Source organism: Tursiops truncatus, chromosome 8 (genome assembly GCF_011762595.2).
Source record: "Tursiops truncatus isolate mTurTru1 chromosome 8, mTurTru1.mat.Y, whole genome shotgun sequence".
Taxonomy (NCBI): domain Eukaryota; kingdom Metazoa; phylum Chordata; class Mammalia; order Artiodactyla; family Delphinidae; genus Tursiops; species Tursiops truncatus.
Genome location: NC_047041.1, coordinates 29,884,877 through 29,903,145, shown reverse-complemented (window position 1 = coordinate 29,903,145; position 18,269 = coordinate 29,884,877). Strand labels below are relative to the sequence as shown.

At 33.0% G+C, this 18,269-nt stretch overlaps 1 protein-coding gene across 5 annotated transcripts in view; it reads left to right on the top strand.

Annotated features, from left to right (window-relative positions):
- Nucleotides 1-18,269, top strand: part of DYNC2H1 (dynein cytoplasmic 2 heavy chain 1) — a 369,486-nt gene that overhangs the window by 56,346 nt on the left and 294,871 nt on the right. For all 5 annotated transcript variants that reach the window (XM_073808267.1, XM_073808266.1, XM_073808265.1 and 2 more), the window contains exons 26-36: nucleotides 634-1,016; nucleotides 2,729-2,861; nucleotides 2,959-3,076; nucleotides 4,663-4,775; nucleotides 6,537-6,656; nucleotides 9,675-9,825; nucleotides 11,569-11,774; nucleotides 12,974-13,156; nucleotides 13,718-13,900; nucleotides 15,783-16,006; nucleotides 16,781-16,896. In XM_073808267.1, coding sequence (XP_073664368.1) covers nucleotides 634-1,016; nucleotides 2,729-2,861; nucleotides 2,959-3,076; nucleotides 4,663-4,775; nucleotides 6,537-6,656; nucleotides 9,675-9,825; nucleotides 11,569-11,774; nucleotides 12,974-13,156; nucleotides 13,718-13,900; nucleotides 15,783-16,006; nucleotides 16,781-16,896 — 1,930 coding nt within the window. The remainder of the gene's footprint in view (nucleotides 1-633; nucleotides 1,017-2,728; nucleotides 2,862-2,958; nucleotides 3,077-4,662; nucleotides 4,776-6,536; nucleotides 6,657-9,674; nucleotides 9,826-11,568; nucleotides 11,775-12,973; nucleotides 13,157-13,717; nucleotides 13,901-15,782; nucleotides 16,007-16,780; nucleotides 16,897-18,269) is intronic.

Sequence of the window (18,269 nt, the reverse complement as noted above, 5' to 3'; positions counted from 1 at the left end):
ATACAGAGAACTAAACAAGGAACCAATTTGCTAATCAGTTTTAGCATAGGTCTCAGGTGAAAGTAAAACTTGTACAATTATATCATAAGTAGCAGACTTTCTATTTTGTGTTCTGCCCATTTAATGTAAAAAAAAAGGACTTTTGATGTCAAATTGTTTTATTTTCTAATATATTATCTAATATGTATACTTTCATCTTTGCTGATAATCCTGGAGCATATGTAGATAATCATAAGGTTATAAAGCATGACTGCTGTAGGAGGTAATTCTAGATGGTTGCTAATCATTTTAGATGTATTGGAACTTACAGTTAAATTACAATAAAATGGCTGAGTTCTGCAAAATTTTAAATATTTTTGTGGTTTGCAGTGGATGCTTAAATTTTGGGGTTTTTTTTTAGAAGTAAAAAGCATAAGGCAGAACTCTGTATATATTTGACCATGTGAACTAGATATCTGATATCCCTTAATACGTTTGCCAGTAATTCTCTTGGATTTATGAAAATAATCCACTTAAAATTTTTTTTTCTTTATGGTGCAAAGTCAAATAAAAATATATCTTCTTATAAAATAGATATAACTTATTTATATGATAATGTTGAAGTAATAAATATGAATATTTTGTGTTAAATAGGATTTAAATAGTCGTGCACAAGGTGAAATTACAATCAGAGAAGCTTTACGAGAACTTGATCTTTGGGGAGTTGGAGCAGTATTTACATTGGTTGATTATGAAGACAGCCAAAGTCGAACTATCAAGCTGATTAAAGACTGGAAGGATATAGTAAATCAAGTTGGAGATAATAGGTGCCTTCTTCAGTCCTTAAAGGATTCTCCTTATTATAAAGGATTTGAAGATAAAGTGTCAATTTGGGAAAGAAAACTTGCAGAGTTAGATGAGTACCTACAGAATTTAAACCACATTCAGAGAAAGTGGGTATATTTGGAACCCATTTTTGGCCGTGGAGCATTGCCAAAAGAACAGATGCGCTTCAACAGACTTGATGAAGATTTTAGGTCAGTACAACTACATAAGACAAAGACACATATGATGGTTTTTATTCATATGGTGAGGTACTTAATACAAGCTAATTACTTTTACATTATTAGCGTCATCTGTGTCTTCAACTTTTTTCCTACTGGATCCTTCTGAGAAATGAGTTTCTCTCATTCAGTTATATACTTGAATCATTTTGATCTGGTTTCTATCTTTACCACTCTACCTATATTAATAATATTTCTATAGTATAATAGTAATAATAATATTACTAATATATACCTAGTATTTCTTAAAATTACCAATTACTTTCCCATTGTAAATCTGATGGGCATTTTTATTTTTCATTTTACTTTATCTCTGACTAGTATCTAATAGAGTTGAAAATTTCTTCTTTCTTAGAAAGTCTGTTCTTTGGCTTCTGTGATCCTGTCCTTTTTGGTTTTCTGCCCATTTCTCTGGTTCCACTCCTGATTCCTAGTCCTCAGCCCTTTCTAAACATTTAGATGTAGACATTCTCCACCTTTCAGCTTTAGGTTTTCTCACTCTATGTTCTCTCCTTAATGATCTTAACCACTCTCAGAATCAATTCTCATCTATTTGCTGAGGTCTCCTCAACTTATTTATTGAGCTCATATTTCTTTTCTGAGCTCCAAATGTATTAAATATCCTCAACATGTCAAAACTAAATTCATGAATTTACCCCCAGTCCCTTTCCTACAGTCCCTTTTCTTTTCTCTCTGGTTTCTTCCCGATAAATGGTACCACCTAACTGCTCAAGGCAGAAGCTAATGGATATCTTTGACCTCTTCCTCCATTTCCAAATCCATTTGTTACCAAATTTTTGTTGATTCTAACCTACTAATCGATTTTATTATATCTTTTATATCTCTACTTCTTTGATGTTATTCTGAAGTATTTTTGTTGTCACTCACTTGTACTACTGGCTAATCTTTTGACTAATTCTTATTCTTGTCTTCTCCAGTAAGTTTTTCACACAACAGCCAGAGTAATCTTTTAAAAATGAAGTCCACATTACTTCTTTCCTTTATTCCATTAAGTAAAACTTTAAAATGACTTTCTATTGCTCTGAGGATAAAGCAGATCTAAGGATCTGCTCCTTGTCCATTTCTCTAGCTTTTTCTTGTGCTGCGCTCTCTCTCTCTCTCTCTTTTTTTTTTTTTTTTTTAACTTTAGTGACTCTAGCCTTTAGTTTCTCTAACATACCACGCTCTTTCTCAGGGTCTTTGCCAGAAACTGTTTCCCTCCTATTCTTTGCCTTTTTCTTTTTCATTATCATTCAAATCTCAGCTTAAATTACTTCCTCAACTAAGTCATAGGTTAGGGATTTCCGCATTAGCCTTTTACTAATTCTTTCTTAGTACAAAACAGTCCTTTGTGCTTTCCTTTCTTAGCATTTATCATAATTTTATTTGAATATTTGGAGAAATTATTTAATATCTTTCTCTGTCACTGGGCCATTATCTCTATGAGGTAAGGCTTAATATTTGTTTAGTGAGTGAATGAAATAAGAGAATGTGCAATAATGGAGGTTAAAAATGGTAATGGAGTATTATTAACTTTGAGGATTATTTATTAGAAGTATAATAATGTATTGCTGTTATACTGATGTTACTAGTTTGTTTTAAGCAAGCAAAAAAAAAGTCTCCACATCCCTGTTTCAGCCAAAAACTGTTAAAATAGATGTGAAAATAACTTTTTTCTTCTGCAGATCAATAATGACTGACATCAAGAAAGATAATAGAGTCACAACGTTAACTACTCATGCAGGAATCAGAAATTCTCTACTAACGATACTTGATCAGCTTCAAAGATGTCAGAAATCATTAAATGAATTATTGGAGGCATGTTTTTAAAAACAATCTTATATAATAAATTATAAAGTACTTTAATATCTTAATTATTTGAAAAGAGATTATTCTTTTTTTTTTTTTTTTTTAGGAAAAACGCTCAGCATTCCCAAGATTTTACTTTATTGGTGATGATGACTTATTAGAAATACTGGGCCAGTCTACTAACTCATCAGTGATTCAGTCTCACCTTAAGAAACTGTTTGCTGGTAAGATTGAACATTTATTCAACAGATATTTATTGAGTTTCAGTTATCTGCCAGGCATTATGTTAGGCTCTTAGGCAGACTGTTGAATAAAATACAGGTCATACACTCAAAGAACTCTAGTTTAGTGGACGAGGCAAGTTAGTAAGTTGACAAATATAATATACGACAATTTCTATGGTCGACATAAGTATGTGGTGTTACAGCTGCATCTGTGAAGACATTTAGCTCAGTTTTGGGTATGTAAAGATGACATCTCATGTGAGATCTGAAGAAAATATAGGTCTTAGCTAGAGGAAAAATGGGGAAACAGAGGGAATAGGATGTGCAGAGGTCTGAAGTGAAGGAGAACATGTCCATTCATTATTGAGTTTAAGGTCTCTTGAGTGATGTCCCAGTGGAGATACTCAGTAGGCAATTATTGTTAGCAGAGATACGTGCGATGGAGATGTAAAATTGGGAGTCATCTGTGTATAGATGATAATTAGGCTATAGGAAGAGGTGAGATTACCTGGTAAAAAGTGTAGAGTAATAGTGCCATATGCTTCGATGTTGTTGAATCATTTTAGTTGGGTAATTGCATTCAGAATTGGTTTGCTACAAACACGATGATTATTATTTTCTTGAAATATTATTTGTTGGAAAAGAGCTGTATTTTTCAAATTAACTTTAAGAAGTAAAAAAATTTCATCATCTTCACTTGCAGTCAGGGATTAGCAAACTGTAGGCCCACAGGCCAAATCTGAGTAGCTCTCTGTTTTTTTTTTTTTTTTCAATAAGGTTTTGTTGGAAGGAATACAGCCATGTCCATTATTGTCTATAGCTGCTTTTGTGCTACAAGCAGAGTTGAGTAATTGACACCGAGACCTTATGACCTGTAAAAACCTAAGATATTTACTCTCTGGTGCTTTACAGAAGTATTTATTAACCACTGTATATCTGAAGCGTTAGAGTGCTTATATCTGTAACTGTGATTTTGCCTGTGGAAGATAGTAGAAAGAGCTCTTGGAATCAGAAAGCTTGCTTTCGAGCTCTACCTCTGCTATTTATTAGTTATTAATTTACCTCTCTGAAATCTAGTTTCTTTCTTTAAATTGTAAATAATAACTTACAGGGTTTTTCTAAAGATCAAAATTAGGTAATGTGTTTTTTTATATACTATAAAGTGAGTGCAAATTTTGGGGAAGGGAAATCTTGTTTGCTCTCCCCCTTCCCTATTATCTTTTTGTCTCATATAATGTAAGTGGAATCATTGGTACGTATTCTTATGCACTCATTTGTGCCTGTTTTTTTTCACTCATCATAATGGTTTCAAGATACCTAAAACTATATTTTATTCCTTTTTATTGCTTAGAATAGTCAATTGTTCAAATATACCACAGTTTCTCTATTCATCTGGTGGGCATTCGGTTGTTTCCAGTTTTGGGTTATGAAAAGCTGTTCTATTTCATTATATAACTGAATTAATATAATTCAAATATATTCTATATTATGAAGTATACTTTATGTATTATGTGGTAATCATATATACTGTCTAATTATGTCTTTAATGAAACTTTTGCATATAAATTGTTGCTTTTGTAATGTAGGCATTAACAGTGTGTGCTTTGATGAGGAATCAAAACATATAACTGCAATGAAATCTTTAGAGGGAGAAGTTGTACCTTTTAAAAACAAAGTTCTTCTGTCAAATAATGTAGAGGTAAGTAATTCTTTTTCAAGTGTGAAAGTATAAAGAATTAACGATATGAACTTTGTATCAAAATTAATTCAGTCAATTTGTAGAGTAAGTTGGTTAATTTAGGCCTTTTGGAAACTTATATCTTAAAAACTAATTTATTTTGTTAGGTTCAGAGTGATTTGATATTAAAGAGAGTATGTATTTTTAGTCTTTGGAAGGCAGCATGTAATTTTGAAAACAACTTTTGCTTTGGAGTCAAGAAGACTTGGATATTAATTGTAGCTCCACAACTTATCAGCTATATAATTTAGAGTCTCAGTTTTCTTAACTGTAAAATGGGAGGCCTACTAGCAAAGACTTACTGTTGAAAATTAAATGAGATAATTGGCTTTAGGTACACTATAGTGTTTGGAACATAACTGCTCAATAAGTCTTTGTTCTTTTTTTTTTTTCTTTAAAATCTGAGTTGTATGAGATGATTTAAATGAACAAGTAAACTTGAAACTAGTGCATTTATAGTACAACTATTGATTAATTGGTTCTGCAGGACTAGAAGTGAACTGTCAAAAGCCTATTACAGTTATACAGCTAAAGCCAACAGCAATAGGATGTAACACATTGAATTGTAATTTTTAAGTTCTAAAGGTATCTTTCAACTGCAAGTCAGGGCCATGCCTTATCATGCATGTATCTGTACAGTCTAGTAAAAAGTCCATTCCTGGTTAGGCCTCAACATTTTATTGGATGTTGAGTATATAAATCAAGTGGTTGAAAGGATAGAAGGTTTGTTAAGTAGCTCCCATATTTGGAGAAGAGATTTGTTGTTTTTGCTGTTGTTTTCCTTTCTTGTGATTTTATTAGGACTGGATGAACAGAGAGAGAAAGAGCTTTTAGCAGCTGGGTGTAGTGCAGCGCTCCGGGAGCTCTTGTGATGATTAGCAGAGTAGGTGTCTGCTGCCGTGCACTGAGAGCTTCTTACTCTTTAGCTGCAGTGGCTTTTGAACTGGGCAAAAGTTTGTGCTATTTTTAATACTGGAAAGTGCTCTAAAGATAAACAGTAAAGAGCTAGAACTTAAAAAAGGTAATGATGAAAAGCTATTTAAGATTGTAGTTTTTGCTCTTATATTTTATTGCAAATGATACAGTTTTTAAAAGTTAAGTAGTGATCCTTAAATATTCATGCTATTTTTATTAATCATCATTATTATTTTAACTTTAGTTTAAACTTTTGTTATTTTATCTATAATCAAATGAGTGAAAAATGTATTGTTTTGACCTTGAAACAGAATTAGTTTTGTTTGAAGAGGGATCTTAACTCCTTAAATAATATGGTTCACCTTAATGAAGCAATCCCTTCCTATGGTTACAGCTTTCTGAATATAAGATCATCAGGATAGTGTGAGCTAGGGGACTTACCTAGTCATTGTGACTCTAATTTATTGGCCCAGCTATCTAGTTTGATTTATCATAATGATGAAATGAATGGGTTAGTTTTTAAATGTTCATGTTTTTTTGGTTTGTATAGATGGTGATAGTGATAACTAACTACAAATTTTTGAGTTTTCACACTTAACATTATCCGAAGAGGTGAAAAAATTGTTTTCTTCATTTAAATCATTTATTAATAAAAAATTATATACCATACAACACATTTTGGGAGTGTGAGAGTCAATAAGAAATTATAACCTTCCTCCTGAAATAAAAGAATAGAGTCATTAGCTTGTGTTTTTGTTTTATGACTTGTGTAATAAGAAATAATATATTTTCTAATTTTATTTTCAGACTTGGTTAAATGATTTAGCCTTGGAAATGAAGCAAACTTTGAAAGAGTTGTTGACGGAATGTGTTACTGCTGGACGAAGTTCTCAAGGTGCAATTGACCCATCCTTTTTCCCTTCACAGGTAAGGGGGCTTATGTCTAGAGTACAGGTAGGCATGGTGTCATTGGAAGATCCCTGACCTAGAGGTCAGGAGGCTTAGACAACTGGGATCTTTGTTTTCTCTTTATCTAACAGTTAACATTGACTACTTGCTTAATATCTGAGTCTCAGTCCCTCAGCTGTTAAATGTGAGGGAGGAGCAGCACAATAGTGAAATTCTCTTCTAGCTCCATTAGTTTGCCATAATTCAGATGCTTACAAGCAGAAGGCCTGCTGAGATCTAAGCTACCCAGGCCATTGGGGAGTGGAACTGGGAGGCAGAATTAGTCATGTATTAGTTTCCTGGTTCCAGATGATTAGTCCATCATTGATGGAGAGGCACAGGATCTCTAACATTGTCTCCCACCCTTCCCATGGACTCATCTAGGAGGTTGGAGCTGGTGGGAATTTAGTAGTGTTAGTGTTGGTCTGAAACATAATCACAGTACTTAACTAGAACTTTGGCAGGGAAGAAGAGCGCTAGGTTTCATGGTTGTTATAGAGATTGCTACAGGTCAGTGTTCATAGGAGCTCATTCCTGAAACACTGGATGCTAGATATGTGTCTTACAAAACGTTCTGGGCCTTATTAAAGTGTAGCACTAAGACTTGGGTTAGATATCCTGCCTTTTTCAGGATTAGTTTTATTGCTGGTTGAGACTAACACTACAGAGGTAAGACATCAGGAACTTTAGTTCTTAGGGACTATGAAAGGCAGCCATTGAGATGTTCTATGATTTCTCACAGGAAAATCTACCTAACTATTTTTTGCTTTTCAGATTAAAACATTTAGTAGCTATTGGAACAGGGTTTTATGTTGGTTCTTTTAAAGCATGAGAAATTAAATAGGAAACTTGGAACATTCTGGATTCTTAGCCATTTTATCACTCATATCACTTTGTATCTTTTAGCTGTTTAAGTCAAACTAAAATATGTTTAAAAACTCTTGTTCTTAGAGAAAAATAAAAGTAGTCATTGATGAATAATAATGCCATTGAAAGTCAGAGTTAAAATGCTTTATTATCTCTGGAAATGTTTCCTAGTACTCTGTCAACTTCCAGGTAGGATTTAAATTGACTTAGAGTAAAAGACACAATATTAAAAAATATACAAAAGTAAGAATTGCATAATAATTAGATTGAGTAAATGACAGTTATATCAGGAGATATACTGGGAGCTACAGGCTAGAGAATGTTGCTGGATTTGAGCCTGAAACTTAGTTCTGGGCTCTGAGCAGTCAAGTAAAAATATGAACTACTAAACATGTATACAGTTCATAAGCTATCAAAGCAAAGAATTCTAGTTTATTAGCAGTTAATGTTAAGAAAAAATTATCTCAAGAGCATTTATATAAGGGGATTGAATAGTATAACTGGTTACATGAATGTCTGGTACAGGTTACTGTGTACTATTAATTCAGTTCTCTAAAGACATCTTTGTAAGGACCTGAAATAATGTAGAGAAAGCACTTTCTGGTCTGGGAAGGAGGCAGCATGATAAAGTAGAAAAAATCTGACAGACCTTGGTTCAAATCCTACCTTTTCCAGTTATACTTTGAGTGATTCCTTTTGACACTTAGTTAAGAGGGTATAATAATACCTCCACGGCAACTCATTTTGAAGGTTAAATTATATAATGTTTGCAGAGCACCCTTAACGACCGTTACATTTTAGACAATGTTAGTGTTTGTCCAGGTATCTTAATGGTAATGTGACACGAGAATTAGGTAAGACTGTATCTTGAGCATCATTTCTGTTAGCCTCTCATAGAAATCGTATAGCAGACTGTTAAAAATTGAGATATCGATGTGCATTATTATTAAAATTTATTTATAATACAGAAATTCAGTAGTATTGCCTGAGTGGAAATCCATATATATGACTATTAGTTTCAAGGTGGCAAGTGAAGATTTTCATATGAAAATTAAAAAGCGAAGTCTTTTCTCACAAAGCAGATTTGGATCTGTTTAAACACTTCACCATATACTTGATTAAAGAAGCTGGTGAGTTTTGTACTACAAAGTATGAGAGGTGACTTTGCCCTGCAAAGTTACTAATTGGCTTTCTCTTTTGTTAAAGAACTTAATGTGGTATTTGTACAATGTTCTAAGAGCAAACAGCAGCTTAGCCTGCTATATTAAGTATTAAAATTATATATAGATAATGGATTAATCTTATAAATAGAGGCATTTGATGATATTTTCTGGATGCTAAAAGGTATATATAAGAAAAAAACAATCTGTTCAGTAGTTAATTGGTCAGTAGGTTTAGTGTTTTTATACAATGATGGATCATGTCTTTAGTTTAAAGGAGGTTATTGGTTTTCCTTGTTCATCTAAGAACTGTATCAAAGTATTTTAATACAAGTTTACGAAATCTGGTGTTTAAATGTATCATTTGCTTTATCAGTAACCTTGCTATATTGATAATATTATAGAAATCCTCTCAAATGGCATTAATATTTCATATTTTATGTAAACATGAAGTTGATCTGTATTTAGTTTCTGTTTATGGGTATTAGACTGAAAGATTAAGACAGACTTTAATTTAGGATAAAATTGGTGTTTTGAAATTGTAGACTTCAGTAGTATGCTGAGAGATTATTTTGGAATGCTAGAAGATTACTCTTTTTATTAAATAGAATGCATCATACTCTGTTATCTTTGCATCTTACTGGTTAAAAAGAAGCCATTTATGAGGAGAGTCATGGGAAGAAAGTACAAAGCACTTAGGTTATAATAAGCTTGGTGGGCTCTAAGACCCAAAAATAGGCCTATAGGAGAATAGTAAAAGATGAGCTCTGAGAAGTAAGCTTGGGCTGCATCACACATGCTTTTTCTACAAATGTATTGCTCTATTAATATATGAGGTGCCAGTAAGACATTCAGGTAGAGAGGTCCAATATGTAATTGGAAATTTGGAAAAAGGTATCTTTCCTTAAATTTATAAAATATTTCTAAGTAAATTCAGCTTTAAAAAATAATTTTTCTCTTTATTCATTAGATATTATGCTTGGCAGAGCAGATTAAATTCACTGAAGATGTAGAAAATGCCATCAAAGATCATAGTCTTCATCAGATTGAAACACAACTGGTGAATAAGTTAGAGCACTATACTAACATTGATACAAGTTCTGAGGATCCAGGGAATACTGGTATGGGAAAATATTCCATTTTCTGCCTACTTTTGGGTTATTTGAACATTTTTTTAGTATTCTATCTTAATTTATCTATTGTGCTTTTGTCTGTCAATCAATCATCTGTGTGTCTATTTTGGAGGTTACTTTAGGAATTACAATATACATACTTTTATATTGTACTTAGAATCAATAATTTACTATTTTAAGTGGAATGTAGAAACCTTACCACCATATGGGTTTCTTTATCCTCCCCTTTTTATGTTGTTTTCAATGTCTATAGATATCTATAGACATTGAAAACTCCATGAGATTATAATTTTTTTCTTTAACTGTCAAATGTATTTTAAAGGACCTGAGAATAGTCTATTATATTTATCTAGATGCTTACCATTTCTGTTGCCCATCCTTCAACCTCCAAGTTTCCTTCTGCTGTCATTTTCTTTCTTTGAAGAATTTTCTTTAGTGTTTCTTTTAGAGCCCATTTACTGACTGTGAATCTTACAGATTTCCTTCTCTTGAGAATGTCTTCATTTCACCTTTATTATTGTCTTTTCTGATGTGAGTTGATTTTTTTGGTTCTTTTCATGTTGAATGATTTTGGATTGTATCCTGGACATTTTGCATATTGTGTTATAAGAGTCTGAGTCTTATTTAAATTTGCTGGATAATGTTGATATTTTTCTGTTAGCAAGTGATCTTGTTGGGTTCAGGCCACAAGTTTCAGCCAGCTTTCTGTGGGTTGTGGTTCCAATGTCTGTTCTGTCTTTGCTACACTCTTGAGATCTTCCCCACATGTGTGCCACCTAGTGGCCAGTTATCAAAGTCTTTGGTTTAATGTTTAGGATGAGGTCTGCACAGCTCAGGCTGAGCTCAAGAGTTCATAAAGTTTATAGGGTCATTTTCCCAATCTTCTCCCCTTCCATGGTCTTAGCAGTGATTTTGTGGTTCCCTTGGGCTCCTCTTTTGGTCCTCTGGCCAGAAAGCTGGAGTTTCATGTACTGTACTCTCCTTCACACTTTCTGTGACTGTGCCCATGTCTTGGACCAGTTGATGGGAGAAAAGAGAGAAAAAGAGCAATTTGAGTTAGTCCCACTGTCTTGGGATCATAGCCCCTCTGATTTCAGAGGACAGTTCCCTTCCTTCAGAGTTTTAGGCATTTCTGGGTCTCAGCTGCCAGCGCTGAGACTCCTTTTCTGCTTTTCAAGTCTGAGTTAAAAGCCTTCTCCTGGACCTCTCTCTGTCTACACCAGTATGGGTTTCTGGCAGCATTGAATCCAGGCCCATGGATATAAGAGAGGAAAAAGAAAAAGAAAAAAGGTAAATTTACCACTGGTTCGGTGGCACTTCTAATTTTTCCCTTCCCCAATTTGCCTGATACTCTTTACTTTTTCAGAGTCCTAAACAGCAGTTCAATGTATGTTGTCCGTGTTTTATACCTGCATTCAGAGGGAGAGACAGGCTGAGTGTGGTTACTCCCTTGCATAAGGAACCAGAACCCTGGTTTCATTGAATTTTAATATCTTAGTTTTCACACACACAATTCTTATTGGTGGATTTGACATTCTTTTGACTTGCATGATATATATTACTATACTATTCAAATGTATCATGAAATTACCATTTAAATTCATTTATTGAGAAATCATGTGTGTGTGTGTGTGTGTGTGTGTGTGTGTGTGTGTATATATATATATATAAAATCATAAAGTACATAAATCACAGGCTAACGTTTTCCCCAATTATTTTAATTGTATACAGAATCTGGCATTCTGGAGCTTAAACTTAAAGCACTTATTCTTGATATTATTCATAATATTGATGTGGTGAAGCAGTTAAACCAAGTTCAGGTTCATACAACTGAAGACTGGGCTTGGAAAAAACAAGTTAGATTCTATATGAAAAGCAATCACACATGTTACGTTCAAATGGTGGATTCTGAACTTCAGTATACTTATGAGTACCAGGTATGACTTGTGGCAGAAATGTTTAATTTTTCCAGTTAGAAATTATTTACTTTAAAGGAAATTTGCTATTGGATGAAAGAGTTATTTTAGCTGTAACTTTTAAGAATTTTTTTGTGTTATTGTCTTCTATTTCATCATAATTAAAAAGATGTTATATTGGAAAAAATTCTATATACAAAAAAAGTTAACATAGTGACAGTGTTGTGCTGAATTCTCTAAATGTACCTTTTCTTAGAGCAGTATTTATTTATACAGATTGAAATATAGTTTTAATCTAAAGAGAATTGAATATTAGGCAACCTCAATGGAAACAATTTGGTTTGTGCCTCCTTTTACAAGGCCAAAATTAGTGCAATTCTTAATATGTCAAAGTACGTTTGTTAAATATTCTCAGTTTGTAAGGTAAAAGAATTTTCAAGCAAATAACCTAGCTCATGTAACCTGTTCTCAAAAAATCCAGCTGTATCCTCTCTGCCTTCTTCCATCATAGTGAGTCAATCATAAGGATATATTTGACATTTATGTTAATAAGCATATGTCAAGAGAGTTGCCAGCTAGCTCTTTCAAAAAGGAAATGTATTTTGAGACCCAAATCTGTCCACCTAAATTAAAGAAAAACTATAAAATGCAGCTTGAATTGGACTCTATTTCCGCTAAAATTTAGTAGCAATTTTGAGAATTATTTGATAGGTTAAGATTATTAATTTCATAAGGAGTTTTTCAAATTAATTATACTTTGAGGTTTCCAAAGTAGTTCTGATTTTTGAAGATTGTAAGATTCCAGGAAGTAATTTACATGAATTTTAAAATACAAAATAGGATGATTATTGTACATAATTATATTGAATTGTATTGGAAAGTGTATAATTGTATACAGTTTCTGGATTTTCCTGCCTTAGAGGTATATCTTTGTGACATTATCAAGAACTTGAGAGACTATTTGGAAAACCTGACAGTATGTCAATTGAGGATAGAATAAAATACATGCTTGAGAAATAACTAAGTTTAATTCCAGTTTGTGCTTTAGAAAGTTTCTTGAATTACTAAAAAAATTTTTGTATATTTTTTCTGTTAACAACTTTAAACTATTTTTTGCCTTTTTAAATTTTTAACTAGAATTGCTATTTAACTACACTATATAATATTTGTACATATCGAATAGAATATGAATATTTGAAATTTATATTTCTCTTGTGTAGGGTAATGCTCCCAAGCTGGTTTACACTCCACTGACAGACAAGTGCTACTTAACTCTCACTCAAGCCATGAAGATGGGACTTGGAGGAAATCCGTACGGACCAGCTGGAACTGGAAAAACTGAATCAGTAAAGGCTTTAGGTGGACTTCTTGGAAGACAAGTTTTAGTTTTTAATTGTGATGAGGTAGAATAAATAATTATCAAACGCTATAATAGTGTCTTAGATGTTTGGAATAGTTTTCACATACTTACATATGAAATGCTCTATTTTAAAATCACTCTTCTTTTAAATCACTTGAAAGTGGATTTTATTTGAGAAGTAAAATGGAGAGAGGTTGCACATAGTGTAGTCCAAAAACTTTTCTAAAGAGAACTATTACATAGAAATAATTTTAAATACAGAATGAAGCTTTATATTAGAGTAGAGGAAAAATCTTAAATTCTTATTAAGTTACCATTTTCAAAACATTGTGTGTATTTTGACTTAAAGAATAACTGAAACAAAATCTTATACTTGTTTAGTTCTGTGTACTTTTCAGAACACTTTCACATGAATTATTTTGTTTACTCCTTGAAACCATCCTAGGTTTTGAAAGAGTAGCTATTTAATCTCTGCTTAAAAAAGAACTAAAGAGGTATAGATGGGTGAAATGATTACCTTCTCACTAAATGACATAAAGTATTAAATTATTATTAGAGATTTTAATTATTTTTATTGAACATAATTTTTATTGTTATTTTTAAGGGCATCGATGTGAAGTCAATGGGACGAATATTTGTTGGTTTGGTGAAGTGTGGGGCCTGGGGTTGTTTTGATGAATTCAATAGACTAGAAGAATCTGTACTGTCAGCAGTTTCTATGCAAATCCAGACAATTCAAGATGCTTTGAAGAATCATAGAACTGTATGTGAACTGCTTGGCAAGGAGGTATAGCATATATTGGGAATTTAAAGAATTAAACTATTTTATAAGACTTTGCGTTACTCATACTCAGGCAAACAGTCTATCTTTATTTCTCCTGGCACCTCTGTTGCTAATTTGTGACCAGTGTGTTAAACCTTTTTACCTGTGAATTGTCTCTGAGTTTCTCACCCTTTTTGGGTCCCATTTCCACCATTTATCTTCAAACTTTTTTTTTTTTTTTTCTGCGGTACGCGGGCCTCTCACTGTTGCGGCTTCTCCCGTTGCGGAGCACAGGCTCCGGACGCGCAGGCTCAGTGGCCATGGCTCACGGCGCAGCCGCTCCGCGGCATGTGGGATCTTACCAGACTGGGACATGAACTCGTGTCCCCTGCATCGGCAGGCGGACTGTCAACCACTGCGCCACCAGGGAAGCCCCATCTTCAAACTTTTGATATTGAATAATCCAGTTATAATAATATTTGCTAACATTTATCACTCTATGCCACTGTGCTTAGTGCTTTTATGCATTGTTTCATTTAGTACTCATAACAATCCTTTGACTTAGGTACTATTATATTTTTTTAACTTTATGGATGAGGAAACTAGGGCTTGATATGTTAAACATAAGAAATGGAGCTGGAAATTGAACCCATGTCTGTCTAATTCTGAAATACATGTTTTTAATCACTATTCTGTATGAATCTTAAAACAATAAATACTTAACTATTCTTCTGTTGCTCACTTCTCCCCATAGGAGGTATACATTCGTGTCATTAGAACTTAAACTTATTTGTATGTAAAACATAAATTTCTCTATATAATGTGTAATGGTGAATATACTGAAAGTTGAAAGAACTGTGAAATTATCCTCTTCCCCATAATAACATTTTCCCAATACAAGTTTTTCAGGGTAGACCAAGGAACTAGGACCCCTTCTAACTTGCCTGTTACTTACATGATGTTTCAACTCTTTCTTAACAAAGAAAAGAGAAATTCTTCAGTTTTTACCTCTCTGTCATCAAAATTTATTTTCTACCCTGTTCATTTTTTGTCAGTTCCTCCTCTTAGAAAGAAAAATTGTCCTTTTTCCCAACTCAAACTAATTTTTCCATCTATACTTTGGAATCTGCTTCCAAGGGACCTTCTCTTCAGAGTTATCTCTGTCCTTCTACTCATTTCTCGTTGGCTTTTAAACATAATCACATATTTTCCTTCTTAATAATGTATTATATTATATTAGATATAATGATACTGTAATATAATATTTAGTATAATTAAAACATAAGCGAACCTTCCCTTAATTCATCTTTCCTTCCAACCACACTTTTTGTTTTCTTTCCTTTATAGCCAGGTTTTTTACTCTAGGTATTTCTACTTCCTGATTGCCCATTCATTGTTTATACATTATAATTCTGCCTTTCTATTCTTAGTGCTTTGTTGAAAATGCTCCTGTTAGATACTCTCATGATATTTTGCTCTTATAGCATTTATTAACTATGATTGCTTCTTTCAAATATTCAATAGACTATAAACTCCAGAAGGGCATAAACTATTACTGACTTTAGTTCAGAGTTATGTTGTCTCTGTGTACTTAGCAAAGTGCCTAACACAAGGAAGGCTTTTAGTAAACATATGCTGAATGAATGAATAGACATTCAAACTAGTTACAATCACTTAAACTTTCAGCCTCAAAAAACTGATTGTAAAGAGCCTCTATAAAGTAGTGTAGTTCCTAAGGAGTTTATTATATGTTGAGTAAGGAGATGTTTAGCACACTAGTGGTTGCTTTTTGCTAAGGTATAAGATGTATGTGTAGAAATATGTCACAATAAAACTTCTATTTGCAATATGTTTTATAGTTATAGTTTCAAGTATTTGATGCCTATGTTTTAAATTAATATTCCAGGTAGAAATAAATTCTAATTCTGGAATTTTTATCACTATGAATCCTGCTGGAAAAGGTTATGGAGGAAGACAAAAACTGCCTGATAACCTTAAACAGCTTTTCAGGCCAGTAGCCATGTCTCGTCCAGACAATGAGCTTATTGCAGAAGTTATTCTCTATTCAGAAGGCTTTAAAGATGCTAAGGTGTTGGGCAGAAAATTGGTAGCTATCTTCAATCTATCCAGGTGAGTTTTCCTGTTTTAAATATTTTAATATTTTATAGTTCCATGATTGATCAGGGTTATTAATGACCATTTTCCACATTTGTCCAATTTACCTATTCAGTGATTTTCATATTGGTGATTTTCATAAGTACAATTTTGTATTGCACTCAAGGTGTTGGTAAGAAAGATTTTAGTTTGAATAACAGAAACGTCTGGCTCAAAACTGCTTGTTTTTCATAAATACTATTAATTCAATTTCACGTTTTTTCTGCAAAATATTTTTATTGGAGTACTCCAGCTAAATGATACTTACTAAACTAATTTACCAGCTGACCACTCAAAGCCTACTGTTGTTTGGAGGGAATCTTTCACATTTTTTTTTTTTTTATGTCTGATTTCTAGTAATAGAGATTAACTTTTAGCTTCTTTGGACAACCTAGAATTCTGGTCCGTATTACTTAAGAGACAGTGAGAACTAGAGTGTCAGAGATTGAGAGCAAGATGGATTGATTAAAGACTTTAGGAATAAAAGTAACAGGTGGTTATCATTTAGTGTCTTCATTAAGATGATAGCCAGTTTGTGAAAGGTTTATCCTGATCCTTGAGAACCATCCATCTTTAACATTTTACTTGAGTGATTATTTTGTGTTGCTTGATTCATTTTTATAAACTAATGTAATATTAGGAATTATTTCTATGTGTTAGTAGTTAGATTCTGTATTTCTTTTAATATGATTACAAAAATAATTTCTTATAGCTATTTGATGATTTATGATTTCCATGTCTTTACCTAAGAGAACTTTTGACACCTCAGCAACATTATGACTGGGGTTTGAGAACTTTGAAGACAGTTCTGAGAGGAAGTGGAAATCTTCTTAGACAGCTGAAGAAAACTAGTGTTAAACAAAAAGGTATGATTCATTATGCCAATTATAATCTTATTTTTTAAAATAAGTTTTAATTTATTATAGTTTTAGATTTATATAAAAGTTATACATATAGTATAGAGGGTTTCTGAATATTACGTTCTCCCAGTTTCTCCTGTTGTTAACATCTTACATTAGTATTGTACATTTATTGAAACTAATGAACCAACATTGATTCATAATTTTTTAATAAAGTCCATAATTTATTGAGATTTTTCCTAATTTTTACCTATGTCTCATCATAACTTTTAAACATGCATTAAATATTTAGTAGTTGTGGTATATAGAGGAATAGTCTAGTCCACTTGTGCTCAATCTTTAACAGGCATTAGAGTCACCTAGAGGCTTGTTGAAACACAGATTGTTGGACCCCACACCCAAAGTTCCTGAATTGGTAGGTCTGGAATAGAATCTGAAAATTTGTCTAGTCTTGAAACAAGAACAGAAACCTTAGAAACACATGGAGATTTTCTCTTTCAAAGATAGTATACTAAACAAAATTACCCTTTTACTTTTTTTTTTTGAATTTTTAAATTTAATTATATATATATTTTTATACAGCAGGTTCTTATTAGTCATCAATTTTATACACATCAGTGTATACGTGTCAATCCCAATCTCCCAGTTCATCACACCACCACCTCCACCACCACCCCCAGCCGCTTTCCCCCCTTGGTGTCCATACGTTTGTTCTCTACATCTCTGTCTCAACTTCTGCCCTGCAAACCGCTTCATCTGTACCATTTTTCTAGGTTCCACATATATACGTTAATATACGCTATTTGCTTCTCTCTTTCTGACTTACTTCACTCTGTATGACAGTCTCCATATCCATCCACAGCTCAACAAATGACCCAATTTAGTTCCTTTTTATGGCTGAGTAATATTCCATTGTATATATGTACCACAACTTCTTTATCCATTCATCTGTCGATGGGCATTTAGGTTGCTTTCATGACCTGGCTATTGTAAATAGTGCTGCAGTGAACATTGGGGTGCTTCTGTCTTTTTGCATTATGGTTTTCTCTGGGTATATGCCCAGTAGTGGGATTGCTGGATCATATGGTAATTCTATTTTTAGTTTTTTAAGTAACCTCCATACTGTTCTCCATAGTGGCTGTATCAATTTACATTCCCACCAACAGTGCAAGAGGGTTCCCTTTTCTCCACACCCTCTCCAGCATTTGTTGTTTGTAGATTTTCTGATGAAGCCCATTCTAACTGGTGTGAGGTTATACTTCATTGTAGTTTTGATTTGCATTTCTCAAATAATTAATGATGTTGAGCAGCTTTTCATGTACTTCTTGGCCATCTGTATGTCTTCTTTAGAGAAATGTCTATTTAGGCCTTCTGCCCAT